At 42.6% G+C, this 24,611-nt stretch overlaps 1 protein-coding gene across 1 annotated transcript in view; it reads right to left on the reverse strand.

Annotated features, from left to right (window-relative positions):
- The window catches only part of MTHFD1L (methylenetetrahydrofolate dehydrogenase (NADP+ dependent) 1 like), a 167,475-nt gene that overhangs the window by 57,492 nt on the left and 85,372 nt on the right, over window positions 1-24,611 (reverse strand). The window contains exons 21-24 of the mRNA XM_066595925.1: window positions 15,260-15,399; window positions 13,029-13,070; window positions 9,574-9,674; window positions 7,352-7,529 (exon numbers count right to left, since the gene is read on the reverse strand). Coding sequence (XP_066452022.1) covers window positions 7,352-7,529; window positions 9,574-9,674; window positions 13,029-13,070; window positions 15,260-15,399 — 461 coding nt within the window. The remainder of the gene's footprint in view (window positions 1-7,351; window positions 7,530-9,573; window positions 9,675-13,028; window positions 13,071-15,259; window positions 15,400-24,611) is intronic.

The raw sequence follows: 24,611 nt of genomic DNA on the forward strand, positions 1-24,611 counted from the left end.
ACATCTGTTTGGGATGATTTAGTGAATCCTACACTGAGTAGAGGGTTGGACCAGATGACCCTGGAGGTCCCTTCCAACTCCACAATTCAAGGATTCTAGGATAAAGCTATATTATGCCTATTCCATTAGATTAGCTCATAACTGTCCTTGAAGCAGCCAATGTACTGTTACACACAACAGAAATTCCCTGCTGGTCTACAAAAGAGGTAAGCTAAAAGGTGTCTTCCAAGACTGTTTAAAATTTCAGAGAGCATATAAAAGAGGTTCCATCGCAGTTTCGGTACAAAATACTGGAAGAAATAGCGCTGAACATAGCACTTTTTCTCCTGGTGATATGCCAGACAGCTGAGTGAAAAACGAACAGACCCTAGTGTAGTCAATGGGGTCTGTTTGACATTGTTTGGTTCTATCATAAGACTGACCCGTTTGGACAGGGGATTTCCTTTTTCTGCTCCCCAAATGGAGCAGGAAAACTGAACCACCGCTTTAGATGTGAAAGCAGCCCAAGTGAATAAAAAGCAATATATAAAGCAGAAAAAAAACTGTACATTTACAATTTCCCTCCAGCCTCAATTGTCATGTGACATTCATGCACAATTGATCATTGAAGTCAGTGATTGACTGAAAAGGTCACGTGAATGATCAGCGGCACGTGAACTGCATGCTAATGAGGGGCAATCATCCTGAAACAGCTGTCTGTACATGGTTATCGTTTCCTTATGGAGAAGACTCTGGCTTTGGCTTACAATTCCCAGTCATTATTAGAAGGCTTGTTAAAAGGTATGACATTGACTTGCAGGAATGTTGCCTTGCATTAGATGGCGCTGTAGAGGTATTACTCCATCTTCCATTTGCATATTTCCCAGAGGAGCATGGATGGCATTATAAGTCTCCTCACATCTTCTAGGTGCTCTCCTTAAGGAGAAACGATACCCTTCCAGACGCAGTAGCTCCTGCAATGCGACTGGAGCAGTGGCACTCGATCATGGGGACATTTAAGAGGAGAGTCGTTTTTTTCCCCTTTATTTTATCCACTTATCTGCCCCCATATGAGATTTTAAACAATCTTGGAAACCCCTTTTAATCTGGTCAGTGGGAATAGATTTGATACGATGTAAAAATGCTGATTAATTTGAACAACATCTTAAGATATTACATAGCTCAAGACAAAATGGTCCTATTGTCAAATGCTTTTATAAAAGAGCGACTAAGAGGCTCACACTTATGTTATACTTTCATAAGGTTAAATTCTGTATCTGTCTCTATTACATGCTTCAGTGATTCTTAAAAAATATTCTTTGCTCTTGCATTAGTTTTATAGCATCTGTTTATAATGTTGTCATGACAGCTATGCGGGATCCATTTTTCAAATACCAGCAAATCCCCATGGACCCTATTAACTTTAATTGGATTCATCAGCTTTCCAGTTTTTACAACAAAACCAGAAGAGAAGGCTGTCCTTATCTGGATGTCACAAATATCGGAAAAGGTGACAGAAACTCAATACAGTGTATCCAGATTCTGAGATGTCTCTAACCCCTTAAGTTCATACTACCAATAGTAAGTATGGCACGGGATTAAAGCCTCTGTTCTTGCAGTCAAGCAGGAGCTGTCAGACAACAGAGGACCTAGAGGAGAAGGGAGAAGTAGATTTTAACCACTTCTGCCTTCTCCTTTCCAAGCTACATAGCGCTCAATGGAGTGCCATGTACTAAAGAGTGAAAGTGGAAGTATTACTTCCACTATGCCACCCAGTGATAAAATGACTGCTGGGTGCCCTCTGTCACAGAAGACCTGATCAGCTCTGCCAGTGACTCCTGTCACTACAGGGGGATGTTTTCCCCTATAACTGGGGCTCCTATTAATGCCCCATCTACAGTGGAAAACGTGCGAAATTTAAAAAAAAAAAAAACATGTGAAAGACCCCCCGGGGTCATTTAAAAAAAATTACAGAATTATATATACACAATATAATGTATTTAAAAAATATACCCCCAGCCGACGCCAACCAAAACACAGGATGCTCCGATAGATTCCTATGGGAGCTGAAAAAAGTAAAAAAAAGCAAGAGGAAGGGAATTTAGCTGCATCCAATTCTCTTTTGAGCGTTCAAAAGGCCACCTCCTACTACCATTCTCCAGTGACTTCAAATTATCACAAACAGATAAGTGGCCTAATCTTTTATTGTTACTATAAAAAAACAACATACTGTTATGTTGCATGCATAGTATACATTAGTTTACCAGGGTGGGTGAGTATGTGTTGTCATGATGCACTCATGGAAAAAGGAATTAACGGTAAGATTAATCCTAGTTTTACCATTCTGTCCATCCTGACAGCACATATGGAGGCAATACCAAATTATAATGGCCACGGCCAGGAGGACCTTTCGTCCGAAGGCTAGCTCTATACGAGAATAGAGATCCAAGTGATAATGCTTAAAAAATGTGCAGATGTTAGACAATGTTGTGGCTTTACAGATTTGTTCTGTAGAGGCTTCACTGCGTCCATCCCGCGAGGAGGCAAAAGCCCTTCTAGAGTGAGCTCTTATCCCTCCCTCACGGGGAGGCAGGCCACTGGCTTTATAGGCCTCCTGAATTGATGCTTTGATCCATATAGCGATGGTATCTTACGAAGCTGCTTTTCCCTCATTTTGGCCCTGAAATTGAAGGAATAAGTTATCCGATTTTCTAAAGGTCTGTGAGACCTGTAAGTAGGTTAGGACTGCACTTCTGACATTTAGTTTGTGCAAGCTCCGTTCCTTGTCACTTTTATAATTCTGATAGAAGGAAGGCAGAATTATTTCCTGTTCCATGTGGAACGTCGACTCCACTTTGGGGAAAAAAGGAAGGATCCAGTCTCGTGACTATTCGATCGTCAAGAACCTTTAAGTAGGGTTCTCTACAGGATAATGCTTGTATCTCACCAATCCGTCTAGTGGTTGTAATTGCTAACAAAAAGGCTGCTTTTATGGTTAGGGATTTAAGCGATACTAATTGTATGAGCTCAAAGGGAGGTTTGCAGAGGCTGTTTAACACCAAATTAAGATCCCAGGAGGGAACTGATTTTCTAACAAAAGAGCTTGAGCCTATCTGCTCCACTTAAAAACCTGCACACCCACCTATTTTCTATTAGTTGGGTGTCAAAAAAGGAACTAAGGGCTGCCACCAGTACATGCAGGGTTCTAGGGCCGAGTCCCTTATCCTGTAGGAGATCTAAAATTTTAGTAAGGTCCGGGCTGCTTAGGTCTGAACTATCTGATCCGTACCAGCTACAGAATTCCCCCCATACCCTAGAGTATATGGCATAGGTAGAGCTCTATCGCCTCTTTAAGAGAGTGTTTATTACCTTGGACGATAGTCCTTTGTCTCTCAATCTCTGCCTCTCCGTAGCCAATCCGTCAGCTTCATCCAGTGGATCTCCTGGCAGAACACTGGCCCTAGGACAGAAGGTCCTGCCTGAGAGGCAGTGGAATTGGAGTCTGAATCGGACAACAGGATCCAGGGCCTTTTTGGCCACACTGAGGCAATGAAGATAGTTCTGGTCTGGCAGGTCTGGATTTTTTGCAGAGCTCGAGAGATTAAGGGAAAGGCGGAGTGGGGGGGGGGGGAGGGAAGGGGCGCATACACCAAGTTTATGTCCCATTCCAGGGAGACTGCTTCCAGTGCTAGAGGATTGTCCGCTGGGTTTAAGAAAAAGAACTTGCGGCACTTTGAATTTGTCTTTGACGCAGAGATGTCTATCTGGGGATGACCCCACTGAAACGTCAGCAGATTGACTACTCCAAATTCAGAGACCATTCCCCTGGATCTAAATTTTTTTCGGCTCAGAAAGTCTGCTTTAATGTTTTGGGAGCCTTTTAGGTGAATGGCTGATAAGGACTTTATTTTGTCTTTCACCCAGGAGAATATTCTTCATCTTAAAGGGGTTGTCCCGCGAAAGCAAGTGGGTCTATACACTTCTGTATGGCCATATTAATGCACTTTGTAATATACATTGTGCATTAATTATGAGCCATACAGAAGTTATCAGAAGTTATTCACTTACCTGTTCCGTTGCTAGCGTCCTCGTTTCCATGGAGCTTGCGCAGTCCGGGTCTTCTTCTTTTCTCAATGGGGCCACTCGTGCCAGAGAGCGGCTCCGTGTAGCTCCGCCCCGTCACGTGCCGATTCCAGTCAATCAGGAGGCTGGAATCGGCAATGGACCGCACAGAAGAGCTGCGGTCCACCGAGGGAGAAGATCCCGGCGGCCATCTTCAACCGGTAAGTAAGAAGTCACCGGAGCGTGGGGATTCAGGTAAGCACTGTGCGGTTTTTATTTTTAACCCCTGCATCGGGGTTGTCTCGCGCCGAACGGGGGGGGGGCTGTTGAAAAAAAAAAAAAAAACCCGTTTCGGCGCGGGACAACCCCTTTAAGCATTGAAGATGGGGGTGTCTGGTGCCGCCCTGATGGCGAATAAAACACACTGTTATTTTGTCTGACAATAGGTTTACGTGTTTTCCACGTTCCATGTCCTCTGCTTGTATCAACGTTTCCCATACTGCTCTGGGTTCTCTAACATTTGAGGATTTAAAGCAGATGTAAAACAACTAGGAACCCTGAAGTTTCCCATCTGCCACCTGGGCTCCCCAACAGCCTTATTCACTTTACAGGTCAGTGGTTTTAATGTTATGGCCAGTTGGTGTACATCATTATCTGTTGAATTTAAAAAAAGAAAGAAAAAAAAAAAATTGGTCTTGCTCTGGAGAACAAATAAGTAATAATTGTTATAACTGTGTGCAGGATAGGAATAAGATGAACTAAAATCATTAATCCCCAAATCTCTAGTGGTGGTAAGGGGTCCGTTAGTCTTCAGCCTCATGCATTTTACACGCAAAGAAAACCAGTTTAATCTTCGTGCAAAATTTATTGAAAGATTTTACAAAAAAAGTTTAAACAAAAAAGGAGGTCTGCAAAACGTAGGCCGATTCGGTGTTCTCTAACGAGTTCCTGTGATTCCATAGTAATGCCATAGATAGGAATTTGCCATTCTTGATGAAAAGTGAACTAAACTGTTTAAACCATTTAAGGTCAGGAACAGACTACGCTTACTTCCACTTCACCAAGAGGAATCGCCTTCTGACTCGGCGAATGATAAACAATCGCTAAGTGTCTAACGCCCCAGAGGCATCACTTTGCAAACTCTGCTTCTCAATGACAAAAATAATATTTACACCACCTGAACATGCGTTTATACAGCTTAAATAGACGGTGCGGGTCCTACAGACACAACATGGAGCCCGTCAACGGATGATGTTAGTAATCCACAACTAAAGAGGATCTGGAATTCTTCACAAGAACTTAAGCCATGCAACGCATTATCACCAAATACTAAATATTTCTAGGAAAAAGTTATATCTTTCTCCTCCAATAAAGTTTTACAAGCAACACAATAAAAAGGAGGTAATAGAAAGCATGTCAACACATTATGTAAAATGCATCTAGAACTTTGTATATGAGTGACTTGCTAAGTCCCTTGCTGGTATTAAAGTATTAGTGGGGGCATAAAAAAAAAATAAACACTCCCATTTCTTCTGCTCCCTCATAGCTCTACTGAAAGCACCTCACTTCAGAAGGACGCAGACATATATATGCTGATAAGTGATGTCACCTGCAGTGCCACTTTGTTCATTTACATATATTTGATCATGAACTATAGGAAAAGGTTTTCTTAAAAATTACTTTTTTTTTTAAATAAAAAAAGTTTTTTTAAAAAGTTGTTTTTTTAAATTAGTCCCCATAGGGGACATTAACTTGCGATGGTTCGATCGCTCCTGCAATATGATGTGGTACCAGAGTAGTACATCATACCACAATCTGACAGGCAATAACAGCCCTGGAGGCTTTCAGAAGGCACCCGGCTGCTATGGAAACCGAACAGCACCCCGCAATCTAATCGTTGGAGGCATTTAAAGGGCTAACAGCTGTGATCAGCAGGAGCACTGAATGCAGCCGTTATGGGCAGGTGTCGGCTGTAAGAGACAGCCGGCAGCCGTATTGTATGGCGTGAGATCAACCCCGGATCCCACTCCAAGCAAAATCTGAACCCTTCATGATGTAACTCTACGACATGGAGCGTAAAAGGGGTTAAATGGACCTGTCAGTTCAAACATACTATCCAAACCGCAGGCAGCATATTACAGTACAGGAGGAGATGAGCAGACTGATATGGGGAAAGATTCTGTATAGCTTGTAAATGACTCCTTTATATCTCTGCCCTTAATAGTCCAGTAGGCGGTCCTACCAGTGACTGACCGTTATCTGTAAATGACTGCACATACAGAGGTAGCAGTCAGTCACTGGCAGGACCGCCCACTGGACTATTAAGGGCAGAGATATAAAGGAATAATTTACAAGTTATACAGAATATTTTCCCACAGAACTACCGTATACACCTGCCTGCTCAGCTCCTTCTATAATCTTCCGTCTTCAGTTTGGACAGTAGGTTTGAACTGACAGGTTCCCTTGCAAGTCACAGCTAGAAGCCACCATACTCTAAGTTTACAAACTCAAGAGTATCTAAACTTTTTTTTTCTCCTTTTTCACACATATGAACAGTAAATGGGCTATTAAGAAAACTAGGAATATGGAGGTAGATTTTGGTAATAACATTCTGCTGAAAATGCCAGCCGAAGTTCCATTCCACCCTCTGCCTGCTGCTTCTACCCTCAAGCTTTTCTTATTGCCAGGTGAAGTCAATACACCAATTTATAGCACTAGATGTATGGGCTAAGTGGCTTGGGGTATGGGTGGTTGGCACCTGGCTGTGCCTGCTCGCTCCAACACTAGTGGCTTGGTGGGAGCACACACACATAATATTTCGCTGGCCGAAGCATCAGGTCCTGTGCCCGTCATTGCAACTAGTGTGGTGCATTCACTGTGCTTGCGTTCCTGCCATCCAGTCTGGTGCCTTTGACAGCAACTCCACAGCTCTTCAATGTTGCCGCTAACCTCCTGCCCCCCCAAAAAAGTGTGTGCGCACTCGCAGCGAGCACCGTGAATGTAACCAAAAGAATAAGAAGGAAATAAAGAAATACATTGCAGCACAGAACAGTAGTGAGCAATAGTCAATCATAGAAGTTTAGGCAGTTCAGCCACAAGGGGGACAGCAGTAAGGACCAATGTGAAGCATTCAGTCATATAGTTCTTGACCAGGTTTTAAAGTCCCCAAAAGAATAAGCTTTTAAAAAGGTACAGTAGGAGTAACTTCCTCTCCTGCAGTTCTATTCCTTTCTTATTTTCCAGTTGTCATAGTTTTCTATAAACTCGATAGACCAATTTCTTAGGATTCAGAGGCTGGATGTGCACTTACCTCCAAGTCATATAGATATCTGAAGTCAATATCTTGGTTTGCAGCTCCCTTCACGGCTTCAGCTAGTTCTAGAGCTCCTTTGCCCCCAAACGACCAGTGATTACATGGAACAGCATCAAAAGCCCCAGAGTCCTTAGCCAATTTGCAAACTAGGTCAATTTCAGCTTTAGTATCAGTTCTGTCCATTTAAGAGGGGGAAAAGAAAAAGAGTTATAAAACAGGAACAGATATTTGAAAATGATGCAAATCCTGCATAAAACTGCCTTTATGCTTTGCAATAGATTTATGTATTCATGTTACAAGCAAGTTTCCAGATTTGGTTGCTCCTTCACCTCACCCAATGTACCCTACTTCAACTGTATGTTTACGTCGTAATGGAATTAAGAGGACATATATACCATGGAGGACAAGACTTGACTGCTTGTGACACCGAAAGGAAAAATAAAGATCCTACTAACTTTTGCTATTATCTGGTAGTGGTCATGAGATTGTATCTGACCTGGCAATAACATAGCATGTAAGGCTGAAAAAAGACATGTCCATCCAATTTAGCCTATTACCCCCAAAGTTGATCCAAATGAAGGCAAAAAAACCCAATGAGGTAGAAGCCAATTTTCCCCATTTAAGGTAAAAAAAATTCCTTGCTGACTCCAAACTGGCAATCGGAATAATCCTTGGATCACCAACCATTCTGAAGTTATTAATGATAATATATAATGTTGTATCGCTCAAGAAAGGCGTCCAAGCCCCGCTTGTACTTTTATGCCATCACTAAGTCCTCAGGCAGAGAGTTCCATAGTCTCACTGCTTTTGCAGTAAAGAACGCCTTTCTAAGTCTGTGTAGAAACCTTCTTTCCTCTAGAAGTAGAGGGCGCCCCCTTGTTACAGTCCTGGGTATAAACAGAAGATGGGAGGAATCTCTGTAGGCTGAACTATTTGACAGCTACCATTGTCATCCAGATGAAATCTCATGAAGTTTGATGACACATACAGACCTCATCCTTCCTGCCAGTCATCACAGTGCGTGAACAATCAAACAATTCTCCCATCTATTCTTTCCAACACTACACACATTATTGAAGTTGCACCTGTAGAGCATGAAATACAATCTGTCGTCAATGGCCAAATGTACGTGTCCCCATCAGGGATTTGTCAGCTAAACCAAAGCCTTCATCTTAATGTACTGTATGGCCGATATCAGGTTACCGGGTTTGTTACCATACGTAGAAAATATATACAGAAAGGTCGAAGTATCGGGGAAAAGAATGTGAAACCTTCCCCGACCATTTGTACTATTACAATAGCTTACACTTTAATTAAATCCTGTATTAAGAATCTACTGAAAGGCAAGCCTGGTTCCACCAGATGTAGCAACTCCACCCCATCACATCAGCGTAGCGCACAGCACTGTCCTTAAGAGCTGTCACACGTTAGTCAGGGATGGAAAGGAGTAATGGCAGTGTCATGGTCCTTCTGACAACATGTTCCTGGCAGCCAAGGAAAGTTACACCCATCAACAATGGAGCAAAAAAAGGGGGTATAACTGTCCCCAGAAGACATAATATAACTTAAGGATTAACGGAGCATGGAAAAACAACTTTCCTGCTCATTTCTACTAGGTAATGCTGGCTAATGAAATTATTCCATTTTGAGACAAACCACTATTAAAAACAGATCTAACACGGATAAGTCTTCTCCATTATGGGACTGTATGGCTGTTCTGGAAACTAGCCGCACCAGAATTAGAGGGGTATCAAGACTGGCTTCTCACCTATCCACAGGTAATAAACGTCTGATCAGTGGGTATCTCACCACTGTGCCCCCCACCGATTCACGAAGTGAGGAGGAGATTGAACGGAGCAGAAGTCCATGTCAAAAGTAAAAAATATTCCTCAAATTTCCTTTTACATACAAAATAAACGTTTCTAACCCGGAGATTGCTGCAGCAGAGCAAGGCCTGTGAAGTTACATGATCACTTCTCTCAAAACTGCAGCAACTCACTAACTTGGCGAAAGGAAGGGAAGTAACCCATGGCCTGCTCCCCTGTACTTCTCTATATGTAATCTCCCAAAACGTCTCTAGTCCAAGTGTGTCTTTCTGAAGTATAGATCAGATACAAGCGCTACAAAATGTTCTACGCTTTAAGTGTGACTCCTTGCTCTCAAGTACAAGTAGTCGTATTTATTGCTGCTCCCAAGTGTTATTGCATTGGGGAACTTACTTGAAAACATTTAGTGCGACCACAACTGGAACACCGAACTGTTGAGCAATCTGGATCTGCTTCTGTAAATTGCAGCAGCCATCATGAACCAGCTTAAGATTCTGCAGGCAGACAAGAAAGGTATTAGGAATTCCCTCTATGTATATATGGTAGATCATGAGCCTTTTCCCAATGAAGAAAAAAAGGTTGCGGTTTCCATGTAGTATGTGAATTATTAATAACGGTGTCCTATGTTAGTGCTGGAGCATATGGCTAGGCTGATGCTTTCAAGCATGCTGCAAGCGACCTGCCATCAATCTGTTGCCAATATCACGTTGTCGTCATTATGCCACAGCAAGCCGCTTGTGAAAATCCTGGCCAGCAATACTATACCAAGCAGGCAACGGTGCGACTACGTGTTGTAAGTCATAGCTCCATCTGCAGTGGATGACCGGTACAGCAGGATGCATCCAAGGTTCCACCTATTGTAAGCATTTCTAGTTAATACTCTGTGTATATATACATACATGTCAGCAGTGTTTTACTAGGTCAGTACTTTAGTATCAGTTAGTAGACTGTATGTATTAGCACAGAGGGGTCATGACCAGACAACTTAATATAGCGAGACTCCTTATCCAATTTGTACATAAACATATAAGCCTTCATCCTTGGAACTTTATGTGCTCCTAGATATTGCAGGCAACTTGTGAAGTCTAATAGGAATAATTATCATAAAATGTAAGCTCCCCAAAGTATTACTATGTCACAACCATCATTAAATAGAGGGCCTTACTGTTCCTTCCTGCTCAGCCCCTTATAATACACTTGACTGAGGGTCCATTTCTCGTTTGAACAAGTGAATAATGTCAGAGTTTGCTAGGGCAGTCTGTTTATACAAGCAGACATCATTCACAGTCGCTGTATAAGTGACTGAGAACGACTGAATGACCGGTATTTAAGCCGAATGATTGGTCAACCAGCCAACGATGATTTTTATGCGAGCATAAAATAAACAAAGAACGAAAGGTGAACGATTTATCATTAGTTGGTCGCTCGTTGGCTTTCGTTTAGACTGAACGTTCATTTTCGCTCATTTGAAAGATAATAATAGTTCGTGTAAAAGGGCCCTTAGACCCATGAGCACTGGGTCTAGCTACCTGCTCTTCATGTATTTTACCACTTTGCACTGAGGTCCAGGAGCTTCAAGTTATACCTTTTCTCCTGGCATACCACTCTTGCTACACAAACAAAAGTGCACGTTGGCCGTCAAAATGACAGTATGCTTCACCGGCGTATGCCTCCTCCACTGGGAAGAGAAATGCAGGAAGCTACATACAGCAGCCAGCCATGGGCGGCTTGTAGAGAAGTTCCTGCAAATCAAGAGAGCAAATACTTGCTATTAAAGGGGTTTTCCTATTAGTTCAAAGTGCTCCACAGCTACTTTGTCCTTCCTGGTTGCTGCTGATTAGGACACGTGACTGCTGCAGCCAACCACTGCCTATAGACGGTCTCTGCTGGGCCAGTGATTGGCTGTAACAGTCACATGTCCTGGTCCACAGCAATTAGGAAGGACAGAGTGGCTGTGCAGCAATTTTGATAGGAAAATGCTTTTAAAGAAAGGGAGGCCTGCTGTGAGTCTGTGTGCGTGTGGGGCCTGGAGTGACTGGGGAAGTGGAAGGGAGACTGGGGCATATTTTGTTTTCTTGCTACTGCAAGGGAGATTTGGTGAATCACTGTTGAAAGTGCCAAGAAGAGGTCTATTCAGGCTACTGGGGAGAGGCAAAGCTTCAAGTGACATGTAAGGCCAGACTCTCCCATGATTACCGTATAGTCTCAGCCCTACAGTGTATTGTTGCCCATCCCTAGACTTGACTAGGAAGTGTCCGTGCCAGGTGTAGATATATGCCAGCTATGATGTGTTGAAAGGCTTCCTTACACACGGCCGAGCACGATATCGGGCCGTTAAATGCGGCCTGATACTGCACTTGTGTGCGTGTGATGTACCGATAAATGCAAGGTCTTTTGCAAAAGAATGGGGTTCATATTTGTGCAAGATCTGTGTGCCTTTTAAGTTAGCCGTGTAAAAGCAGCCTCAAGAAAACACCAAGTTTATTATGCCGCATAAGCAGTTTGAAGAAATGTGCTGGCCAGTTTTGCAGCCTCATGTTGATACATCCTATGGCAGTGTTGCTAAATAACCCCTAATGTGTTCCTTTCCAGACAAACTGTATTTCTTTCACAATAAATGGTCTTGTGTATGTGTACTATAATAAAACAAATTCTTAATTTGGAATTTCAGCTATTGAAAAGCACCAGATTGCATCATCTGCAAGAGTATACACCGTTCTTGTCAAACCTGTTCAATCAGCTCAGGCTCGCCCCGTCCACAGCACAAATCCAATGCTAAAAAATAGGAGAAGAAGAAAACAACTCCAGCATCTTCCCAGACTGCATTAAAACTTCCTTCATACATACATCTTCATCACCCAGAGCATAATACGCTTCTCAACATGGTGAGCTTCTACGCATCTGGGAAATTACTTTCCTTCATAATGGCATGGTGCTACGATGAAGGAAAGTAATTTCCGAAACATGCTGGAGTTTTTTTTTTTCTTTCTTCCATTTCTACAGACAATTATTGGATACAAAAGTGGAGTCCGTTCTTCACGGAGAACATTTGGTTTTCCTATCTGTTTCTCAAGGGTTTTGCTTTAATCAAGCGCCACCAACTGAAAGGTAGCATTCCAGCAAGTCAGTGTCAGACTCCTTATACAAGTCTTTATAACTATGATTGGGCATTGAAAACAAAAAGCCAGAAAACCATTTACATGCAGTTGTTTCGGGGTTTCCGCCCCTCATCAGTGTGCAGCATGTTTCTGGCTTGGATAGTAAAAGGCCAATGACACAGGTCAGAAAGGGTAATAAGGTTTTCAATTCCCAGGCATTATTATAAGGACTTGTATAAAGAGTCTGACATTGACTTGCAGGAATGCAGCCTTCCAATAGGTGGCGCTGCAGAGGTATTGTTCCATCTCCCTTATTTGCATATTTGCCAAGGGAGCATGGATGGCCTTATAAGTCTCCTCACTCACCTTCTAGGTGGTCTCCCTAAGGAGAGATATCCCCCCCCCCTCCTGAAGCAAATGCTAAAACATGCACAGACAACTAGTAACTATTTTTATAAGGTCTAAAAATGTCTTTGGCATGCCAACACTGTAGGGGCATTGTTCACAGAAGCTCTATGTGCCAATCAGGAGAAGTAAATATGCTGCAGATTTCTATAAAAGAAAAATGGTGTTTTAACAATACTTTCCTGAGAAGGTCTATGTGAGGAAGGCAAGTTATAAACTGTACAGTAAAGCAGAACCGCAATCCCCTAATATAATCTTATTAAAATCATTAATTGTCGCACTGTCTTGTTAGACCCATCAGTTGGAAGCCTCTGACATGCCAAAATATAAAAATATATGCATTACCTCTTCTGTGTACTCTCTGGCTAGAGGAGCCCCAGCAGAAACCTGAAATTAAATGACAACACACTGAAAAATGACACTTAGAATGCGGTTTAAAAGTCTTTTGTTTAGATACATTGTATCTGAACCATTTATCTCTAAGTGGTTTTCTGCTTTCAAATAGCAAAAAGATTGCACATTACATGTTTTTATAACTAACATTGACGTCTACTAAGGCCGATTTAGAGTAAGGACATTTTTTTTTTTAGCTAAAATTTTGTCTCTAGTAAAATTGGTTGCCTCTACCACCACCAGAGTGTGCCGGCCCACGTGACCTTGCTGTTGAACTCACATGATCTCTTGCTCGGCGTCTCCTCATCCTTCTTCATTATCGGCAAAGGGTAATACACTAGTACAGTATTGTACAATTGCACTCCAGTGTAACAGCACAGAGAACACAGTGATAACACTGAGGATAGATAATGATGTCACCTGCAGTCCTATGTAACACCACAAATAACACAGGGATAACACTGAGGACTTGACTTGGCCATTAGGTGGTCACTTGACACATTTGTAATAGCAGTTTCTGTCGAGTGTAGAGGGCAGGGCAGAAGCTGAACTGTATGGGGTCACGAAGAGAGTACCATGTGAATGGGCCCTAAAGTAGTTTACATAAGTTTAACCCAGAGCCTAGGAAGTGAAATCTCATTACTCTGCTGCTGTCTAACTTACTGAAATTTGATTTTTTTTTATAGTAGGCAGTGACTATAAAAAGATCAAGAGAAAAAAAACAGGAGGAAAATTGGAAAATTATATTTTTCTCCCGTTTACCCCAATAGGGTTAAAATTCTTCTAACACGTGCAGCTAACTCACATACCATCTCAGCCTAGAGGGAGAATGTGTATATGACTAAGACAATAAACAGTTACAAAATGAGTGTAAATGCAATCTTTTAAGAGAGGCCCAAACATACAGCATATTCGCTCAACTTCTCATCTTTAGGCCGCTACACACTTCTGTAATAAGCTGTATGCAGGCACATGGCAAGTCCACAATGACATGCCGCCAATCCCCATACACTATCTTGGTGTGTATGCATGCCTAACAGGACCTGCCAAGATTGTTTTGCACATCTATGTTGCGTGCATTATGTGAGGGTCTAATTAAAGTTTATGGGGTATTGGTACTGCTCAATGCACGCGCGCTACAAAGTGAGCATATGCTGGTGTGAGAGGCTTTATTACGATCCAGCATAAATAGATGCGTTTCAGGGTTAGGGTACCACTTCCTCAGTATTTGTTAGGGACTTACTGCATATGCAGTGGTTGTACACGGAAGCTCCGTGCATGTGGTGTACATGAAGGACTCCACGAACGTCACCAGCTCACTAACTTCAAGCACTCTGGTGGCCACCATTATATGTGACTACTGCCTGCGTAGTATGTCCCCAGCAAATACTGAGGAAGAGGCGCCCTAGTCTCAAAACGCATCGATTTAGGGCTCCTTCCCACGGACGGATTTCCGCCGCGTTTCCCGCAGCTATTAGGTTCTATTGAACCTAATAGCTCAATGCTCACGGTGCGGAATTCCACCGCAGAATTCCGCACAGTGAAATCACCCGACCTCACCCGCGGCATGCCCTATTTGCAGCGGTTGTACGCGCGGCCGGCTTCCATTGCAGTCAATGGAAGCTGTCCGTCACGCTATCTTTCGCTGTAGCACAGCGGAAGATAGCGTGAAACCGCTTCCCCGCCCACCGCGTCATATGACGCGGCCGGCACATCATGTCATGCTGTGGGCGTGTCATATGACTCGGCCGGCGCGTCACATGACGCGGGCGGCGCATCACGCGCTCTATTTCGCATGCGCACCGAAGCGTCAGGCAGGACGGAGGATGCCGGATCCGGAGGTAAGTATTGGGGTCTCTGGGGGGGGCGCTGTGACGGGCTCCGCCGCAGAATTCCGCGTCGGAGCCCGTCACGGCCGTGGGAAGCTGGCCTTATGCTGGAACATAATAAAGCAGAGAAGTTGAGCAAATATGTTATGTCCAAATTGAAAGTCATTAGCCTATAGTCCCTTAATTTTAATTTTGTAATACACTTTCTACACAAAGTCTTTAAAAAGGCCATTACTTCCATTATTTCATTGCCAATCAGAGTACCACTACTCTAATGTGTACAGATACTTTCTAATAGTGAGCTATAATATCTCCTGCGAGCACTCTTAAGGACAAAAAGTTTTTGAAACTCACCTCGGGTCCTCCTCCATGCATCTTCAAAGCTCTTATGGTAGCCACAAGTACGACCACATTGGGAATCAAGCCGGAGGCTCTGCATTTGATGTTAAAAAACTTCTCCATGCCGATGTCTGCGCCAAACCCAGCTTCAGTCACTAGAAGACAAAAGAGGGGCACAATTATTTCCATTAGTCTGTCATGACCATTACACATTTTTTTTGAAGGATTCTCAACTTTCCAAATTTCAGCACTGTTGGCGTCCATGTAAAGGAGCCCTCCGATCAAGTGTAGCTTTCTGCAGCAACGGGCTGACTACTCGTAACGTTCAGATGCTGGAAGAACAAGCAATAAACTATACACACTTACAAATACCCCCTATTTGCATCCATTCATGTTGCGCTAATCATTCTAGAGCAAGAGATCCCTTTTCCATCAACTACAAGCTCTGGCTAGTAGAAGTGGATATTGGGCAAAAGATGCACATTTATGACATCAATACGCACTAAGCAGGGAAATGGACAGGAGCTGCCTGTATATAGAGGAATCCATGTTCTTGTAGGAAATGAAGCCAGCACCAGGTTCTATTCTGAGGCAGGAAAAAAAATTAAACTGCTCCACTGCTGTTTTGACAAGCTTGTTCACCGGTCCCACTAAAAACCTGTGTAAATGCGAGTGACCCCCCCCCCCCTCCCACCTTCAAAAAAAAAAAAAAAATCCCTTTCCCATAGTGGCATATGAGCAGAACATAAATGGCAGATTACGATCGGAGCAATTAGGAAAACTGCCCTGGGAATAAAGGCCCATTTAGATAAATGACTATCACTCAAAAGCCATCTTTTAAGCGATCACCCTTGCATCTAAACACGCTTCCATCGTGCACTTTTAGTTAATTACTGATTTTTAGCCAGCTAAAAATCAGTGATGACTCATCAGTGCCGCACGCCGAGTTCTCAGCGGGACACCAGCTGAAACCTCTGAGAACAAAAGCAGCTGCTGTTCTTGGAGCTGTCAGCGGTGTCCCCCTCCGCCTGCATTTAACTCTTAGGTAGCAAATTAGCTACTTAAGAGTTAATGCAAAGATGATCGCTCAAATGGTCACTCAAACTGTCGTTTGAGCGATTTTTGAGTGATCATCTTTCAGTGTAAATGGGGCTTAATGCTCCAAGAGGGCCTGTGGCCATCCCAAACTCCCCTACTATAATCCGCACTGCTAAACCTCCATCTGCAGAAGGGTTAAACGCCTTAGTACTCTCCCAGGCTTCTGTCTATGCTATGTGTGATTGCACAGGTGCACAGCAGGAGGTCATCACTCCTCTCCCTTCCCAGCCCAAGTACAGTGAGTGCCAGGGAGAGGAGTGATGATGTACTGCTCTGTGTCCATGAGCTCCCATGCAGCAGAGAGGGAAGGCTGTGTGTAGTAAGAAATTTAACCTCTGCCTCTCCCTGCATCCAGAAGTTTAGCAGTGGTGCCAGGCTGTCTACGATGGTCACTCTGCCTATACTGTTTTGGGGCACCAAGAGGGCATTAGTGCTAATTAGGGCCACTGGGGATACAGTTAATAATTGGGGAACATTTCACAAGCTATTACTAATTGGATTCACAGAGGGGGTCATAATATAAAGTGGCGCCACTGAAAAAGGTCACTATTACTAAAGCCCAATGTCCACAGGCAGATTTGATTTGCAGAATCCACGCAGTTCAAGCCGCCCAAAGTCAAGCATGGGTGTCTGCAATTCAATTTACACATGCAGATTTGTTCTCCGGATTCGGCATGCGGAAAACAAAACCGCAGCATGCTCCATTTTAGTGCAGATTCTGTGCGGATGGCTTCCATTGAAGTCAATAGAAGGCATCTGATCTGCAGCCCATCTGTAGTTTACATTGCGTACGGGCCGCGGTTTCCGGAGGAAAGCAGGAGTTTAAAAAATTCAGCTGCGGACTCCAGCTCACTCGTGGACATGAGATCATCAAACACATTACTCCTATGAGAGGCACTGAAAAAAAAATGATTAGGAGTTGCAGCAGGGTGGGGAGAGGGAGCAGAGGCAGAGTCGTGGCTGGAAAAAAATCTCAATGGTGAACTTGGGCGCCGAAAGAAGAAAACCAAAAAAAGACAAACTTTAAAAACAGACACAACATCACCTGTGATCACTGGAGGTAACTGCACTGTAAGCACTATTAGGGTACATTCACTTAGTGGAAAATCTGTACCAAAAATACTACATCCGTTATGCATTTAAAAAAAAACAAAAAAAAAAAAAACACACCAAAATCTGCACCATTTGTATGAATTTTAATGCAGATTTTGCTGCAGATTCACAGCTGGAGGCAAGTTCATGCATAACAGATTTGCTGTGGATGTTGCACAGCGAAAAAATCCACAGCACATTTGCACCAAAATCCACACCATACAGCGTGGATTTTGACATGGATTTTGGTACAGATTTGCACGTTTGAAGGGGTTCAATCTGCGGCAGGTCCAAACCAAATCGGTATTCTGGCTGCTTATTCAATGCTTTACTACCGGTAGATGATATTCTACTGGGGAAGTTGGATGTGAGGGGGAGCAAAATTGTGTGAACAACCTTGGGTCGTGGTCCCCTTAAATCAGTTATTACCATTCAGGCAGATATTTACCCTTCACAGATTTTTGATAGTTTTAATATAGTAAAGAATTATATATAAAAGTTGAGGGAGTCTCATGAAGATGACCCTTATTCACATTATGGCCATGGAGGCAATCTACTGGTCACTGAAGGTCTCAATTGTCACACAGATACAAAAAGTAGGTTATGCTTGGAAGTGTTTGGGTGTAACACTTTCAATTTCCACCAGTGTATGTTACATGTCATATTACTTCTTTTTTTTCCCCCCCCCCAGACAGCGGGAAGGGTGTGATGAATTTAAAATTGGATGAAGTGTACCAGCATGCAAATTACAGGACCCTTTGTTATACTATATGTTACATTTTAGGGTGCTTTTACATAAATGAACAAATGCTTTTTTGCACATGATGATCCGTTGTTCAGTTTTTTTCCGTGCATAAACTGAACGAGGAATAAGAAGGGAATGAATTCTCGTTAGTTGTTCAGGCGGGGTATGCATTTACACTCAACAATTTATCGGCCCATGTAAAAGGGACTTAAGGTGTTTTTTTTCCCCAGATTCTCATTCTGCCAAATCGTAGCGTTCAAACTCAATACACCCGAATTTCTGACCAAGATAGTTTGGATAATTGGCATGCTTGAAATGGGGCATCATACCGTGAAATCTCCAGAAGGACAGGCTGTTGTGCAATGTCAATAGCAATGTGATTATAGGAAGACTCAAGTACTCGCAAATCTGCCACAGGTCCATGCAGAAGGACGCCGCCACGTGAAGGCAACAAATTGTGCAGATGGCAGTTGGTGAGAGATGGGCATATGCAGCACAGATCGATCAATCACAGAGTCAAAAAGTCACCCCATGAACAATTGTAAACAGATTGCTTGAAGTTAGGTTACATTCTCGGACCCTCATACAGTGTGTTCCATTAGCCTGATTCCACTTCTAGAGACAACTAACATGGTTTAGTGCTAGACGCAACTGGATACATGAATGGAGAACAGTTGTATTTAATGACAAGTCCCGATTTAGTTTGGGGAAAGTGATAACAGTCAACGTATCAGTCTGCGTTTTAGAGAAAGGACCCATCCTGCTGTGATATCATAGCATCACACAGGTCCAACCCCTGGAGTCATTATTTGGGCAGTGAGTAATCAATTATGACAGCTGGGTGAAGGTGGTGAAGGCAAAATTGCCTCCCAGTATGTGGACAGAGTGGTACACCCTGCTGTCATAACATTTTGGATGGTGGTCATGAAGGGTATCTTTCAAAACGGGATAATGCTCATTCATATAGAGAAGTCATCAGAAGACATGCCCTACAAGGTGCTACAACCATGGATTGGGCCACACGGTCCCCAGATTTATCTCCGGTAGGGCATGTCTGGGACCCCATAGGTAGACATATGTCACATGACCATCCATCACAAACTGTGCAAGAACTGACTGCCAAGTCATGGAGGCACGAAGAGGTATATCCCAAAAAGATAGCAGAACACTTATTGATTCAATGCCTACAAGGATCAAAGAGTGTATAGGTGCTCATGGTGGGAACACTTCTTACCAAAAACTGTACTAAACTGTCTGATTCATTCTAATTTATCTGGGTGCGACTCTGTACATATTTACCATGTTTCATGAAATTCCAACAATTCCTTCTGGGTGTAACACTTTTCAATTTCCACCAGTATATGAATGGCCAAAGCTAGTCAATGTAAAAGCTGTACTTTGTCAGCCAAGCAGTGGAACCCTCCATGACGTACGTATCTTGCGGGGATAACTCCTTAAATTGTGGAACTACATAGATAACTAAAAGCGATAGCACAAACCAATTCAACTTGAGTCATATCGCAGGAAAGTATTTCACAAACAAAAAATGTTAACATTATGAAGCCTCTTCAGCACTAGACAATCTGACAAGGACTGGTCCAAGAATGTCAAAGTGTGACGTTGGTCGAGAGGAAGGAAACAGGATACAGTTCCAAAGCTGTGAGGATGAAGGCAACACACTGCATAGGAAATGAAGCGGAGGACAAATGGGAAGAAAACAATGCAGGGAGCCAAGCTCCTCTACTTGGAAACTTGCCTACGATAATACACACACTACACTCACTTCTATATTATTTCCCTATTCCAAATGCAAGTGCCAAGGAAAAGATCAACACACACAACCCTGTGGGATATTTAAGGGTTCAAAATAGTGTTACTTCATTAATTCCTAGATTAAGGAAACCATCAAACGGGTGATCATGAAAATCTATCAGGTTAAACACATTGTACACCATATACAAATATCATGCTGTGGAGGAGTTTAAAACAGGAAAGTAATTAAATGACTGAAAATTGGCTTTGGTTAAAATCGCCTGCATTGTGCAGTCAATATACAAGGTTCGGGACAGCCCTGAAATATTGTATGTCATTTGGACTTGATTCACCTTTCACTTTTCTCTATGTTGCAAGTAGGATCCATAAGTGGTGAACTCCGATTCTTCCTTCTATTAGAAAAGTTGTTGGAAAATCCATGTTCTAAGAACTTCTGACCTTTAAATGCAGCCATATGCTTTTAACTCTACTGGACAAGTCATGGGATTGTTAAAGAACGGGACTGTGTATGGTTACCAGAATACCTCTTTATTGGAATCCATATTGGCTAGGTATAGAAAGCGGCAACAATAGACTCCTATAATGAGGCAACGTGCGCCATAATGATGTATTTGTTCAACCTGGGGTTGGCAACGAACAAACATAAACCTTTCCAATCCACTGTCTGACATCTGAAGACATTCTGATTGAAGGCTGTACAGCTCCAATGTCGGAAGACATCCGGCAGGGTATTCTTACTGTATATTACTGGCCGTTCTGCTGTTGGGGGCCTCTCTGGCATGTCCCATACGGCAGTACTGGTTCTAGCCAGCAGATGGTGCCATTGTATAATGTCAGAAAGAGAAAGCCCCCTAGGAAACCCTGAATCTAAAATTGGATTGCAAAGGGTGAAAACCCAATTTCTCTACAGCATTGCGGTAATAGTTATAATGTATCGTATCAAAGTTTAGTTACCAGTGAATTTTAAAAGAACAACCAGTAATGAAAAAAATTAAAAAATTGTAGTAAAACCTAACCTTATAACCCCCCAAATTTTTTTTTAATTAAAAAAATAAAATAAAAAAAAGTTGGTGTTTTTTTCTGTACTAAAACAATAACAGTCAAGAAGCAGAAAGCGGGGGATGCTACCACCTCCATGATCGTCTAAATTTCACTGAGGTGTTTTGATATGCAAGGAGGTAGAAGGGGATTTTGTGCAAGCCAGGCCTTGTGACTTCCTGCATATTATATTTCTATATTATATAAGGAAGCAATTCGGAATTTAACACCTTAAGGACCAGGGAGTTTGTCTTAAATGACAAGACAGTTTAGCAATTTTACGCATATGATCGTTTTATGACTTTTCTCTTCGGCTGCCAAAACCCCTTATAACAAGAAAACAAAAATGCTTAAAATATTATTTTTAAAATTAGTATATTTACACTAAAATAAAGTACAGAAATGGCCTCCACATTTTGTTTAATGTTTTGACATATTACTTGCATAGTCCCTAATTACAGGGTAGTTATGGCGATGGTTTAGGTTGGTTCAGGTGGTATATTATGTATGTATATATTATACTGTAATTTATTTTATTTTTGTTTTAAATATCTATGTCCCACACAACGTTCTATAAGCCATAGAAGCTCCAGTTACAGGGAATATATATCCCCCTAGTGTGACAGTTGTCATTGCAGAGCTGAGCTTGGACTGCTAAGATCTAGCAGCTCTGCCGTGCCAGGGGGCACCTAGCAATTTGACCCAACGATCACGTGGTCGCTAAAACTGCACTCTTACTCCTTCTATTCTGTACATAGCGCTCATTGAGCATTATGTAGCCTGCAAAAAGAGAAGGCAGAGGCAGTTATAAATCACTTTTACTTTGGCTCTTCGGCTGTCACTGTCTTTAAAACAACCCATATCTATATGCTCTATTAGGAGCACAGAGATGTCACTTGGGAACCCCAGCATTACCCACAGTGGAGAGCCACGACAAGAGAACACAACCGCTCTAGAGGGCTGGATGTAGCTGTGTAGTACATGGCTGCCAATTCATTTGAGTGGGTGCATTCAAAAACTATATTTAACCTGTAGCCGGTTGACAGTCGGCCTGCATTCTGAAAGGGCATTATTCCCTTAAGATTACTCCTTTAAAGTCCTTTGAGACTATATCTGATAGAGACACAGATAGAACTGCTGGATTAGGACCCAAGCCTCCCAAAAAAATTATTGAAGATTGAATTAGGTAGAAAGAATTTTTTTTATTGGACGAAATTAAAAAGACAGTACAACAAGCGTTTCGAGGACAAAGCCGCTTTCTCAGTTAGTCTGGGTTAAAGCACAAAAGTAGCTTCAAGAGGATGCGTGGTTATGCATAGGAACTTAGCAGGGAAGAAGACACAGCTTGTTCTGCACCTTCTTGGGCTCCAGTTTGTGGCACTCTTTTTTTGTGGCCTACACTGCTCCTGAGACAAATTACTTTACATGATGTGTGTCATCTAGTCTCAGCAAGAAGGAGCAGCAGAGCCACTTGCATCCTCTTACAGCTACGGTTTTACTTTATCCCAACTAAACTGATGAAGAGGCTTAGTCCTCAAAATTAAAAGCCAGCAAAAAATGTGTTTTGTCAATTTAAAAAAAAAATTCCTTCTACCTAGCTTGTTCTTTTAATAAGTTGTTTTTGAGGGTTGCGCTATAATCTAACACTTCTATCTACGTCGCTCTACCAGTTTCATGTAGGTAGCATGTTAGCAGCACATTCACATGAATTTCTGGATATAGACCCTCTCCGAGACCCTGCACAGGACTCTAGTGACAACATCTAGTCTACATACACCAACAGGCTCCACCTCCTTTATCACTCCAGTCTTAGACTATATCGGAGCTCCATGGTTTCTGTCAATCAGCACAATTAAGGGGCAGTGGCGATCTTGCAAGCGCAGTGCCTCCTTCAATGTTTAGGTAAAGTGGCTCGTCAGTAGGAACAGCCGAGCTTGGTGTTGTATGCACTGAAGTGAGCTGCATTATCATACACAGCCACTCATATCAACCATCTACTAGAATTAGAATAATAAAGGATGTGGGGTGAGCGCTGCACCTCTTCACTGACATGCAGGGGTCTCGAAGGTCCCTATGCGTAGGTAATCAATGCCAATGCCTAGGAGAACCTGTAAAACACAACAGTAGCGGCCCACTGAAACATGCAGGACGCGCTCATCAGCCTATATATTGCTAATGAGATTCCCAGGATAATGTAGGCAAATTAATTCTTAAAGTGAAGGGGAAAAAAAAAAAAAGTAAAATGTTATGGTAAAATGTTACGCTGTAAAGGCAACAGAAGCTTATAAAAAGAGGCCTCTTCATTAATAAAGTAAGATAATGTGCTGAGGAACAGGCTGTACGCATGTAGACTTTACATAAATCTCATCTTGGATTAATATGTCCAAATATGGCATCTGAAGAGAGTCCATCAAGATTCTGTACACAGTTGGGATTTCACCAGCGTTATGTCAACTCCACAGCCGGAGCCAAGGTTAATTTCATTACCACAAATCATCCAGGAGAACATTTGCTTGTCGTGCTCGGATAATTTAGTGAAGGCTCCGAATCAGCTGCAGGACACAAGGCTCTAGTGCTTTAATGTGTGAACAATGCAAGGGGAAATGGAAAATGCGGCCCGTCACTGCCACCGACTATCTGCACATAAACAGACCTTTCTCGGTGCAGCTGGACATCTGCGGAGTCAGGAAAGGAAGAAACTCGTGGAAGATGGTGAACTCTGAACCACCATTTCCAGTGGGGAGATAAATCGGAGGATTATTATCTAATTGCAAAGTTGTTTGCTTGAAGAATCAATTTAACCCCTAAGTGACAGCAAATACGCCTTTTTACGGACCTCACCAATGGGCTTTAAACATGCACATACATCTTTTTGGCTGACTGTTGGGTTACTGCTCCAACTGCCAGGACCAGAGAACCCTCAAACCCAGGCGGTTTAACCCCTAACATGCCACAGTCAATAGCAGCTGCAGCATGTAAGTAGTTGACATGGGGAGAGGCTCCTTCTATCACTCTTCGGCATACCATAGTACCAATGGGTTTTCATAGCAGCCGTAATCCTGACAAAGGCGTCCATGAATGCCATGTAAATTCAGCCTATTACACCCCCAATTTTTTATTTTATTTTTAAAAAGTAACACAGTATGTATTATCATGTTTATAATGACCCAAAGAAAATATTTTCTTGTTATTTATTACCTAGGGTGAACGCTGTAAAAATAATGCGAGTGCCATGAGATGTCTTTTAAAGTCACATTCAAAACAATGGGCAGGGCGTTCCGAGGGAACATCCAAAGATAGAACATGCTGCGATTTTCATCCTCACTGCATTAATGTGGGGGAAGAAAGTTGCTCATGTGAATAAGTCTATTCAAAAGAATGGAGTTCATATTTGTGCAAGTTTTGTGCATCTCGCCCATGTGAATATAGAATTGTCCTTACCTTCCCCATCATTCTTCCGGTGTGAGCACTGGAAGCCGCTACTCAATCCATTGAGCAGCGCCACAAAGTAGTCCTTCCATTTTAAAATTACAGCGGGTGGACTACTTAGCAGCACCACTCAATGCATTGAGTAGCGGCTTTCAACACTAACACGGGGGGGGGGGGGGGGGGGGGAACAAC

Source organism: Eleutherodactylus coqui, chromosome 3 (assembly GCF_035609145.1).
Source record: "Eleutherodactylus coqui strain aEleCoq1 chromosome 3, aEleCoq1.hap1, whole genome shotgun sequence".
NCBI classification, from domain to species: domain Eukaryota; kingdom Metazoa; phylum Chordata; class Amphibia; order Anura; family Eleutherodactylidae; genus Eleutherodactylus; species Eleutherodactylus coqui.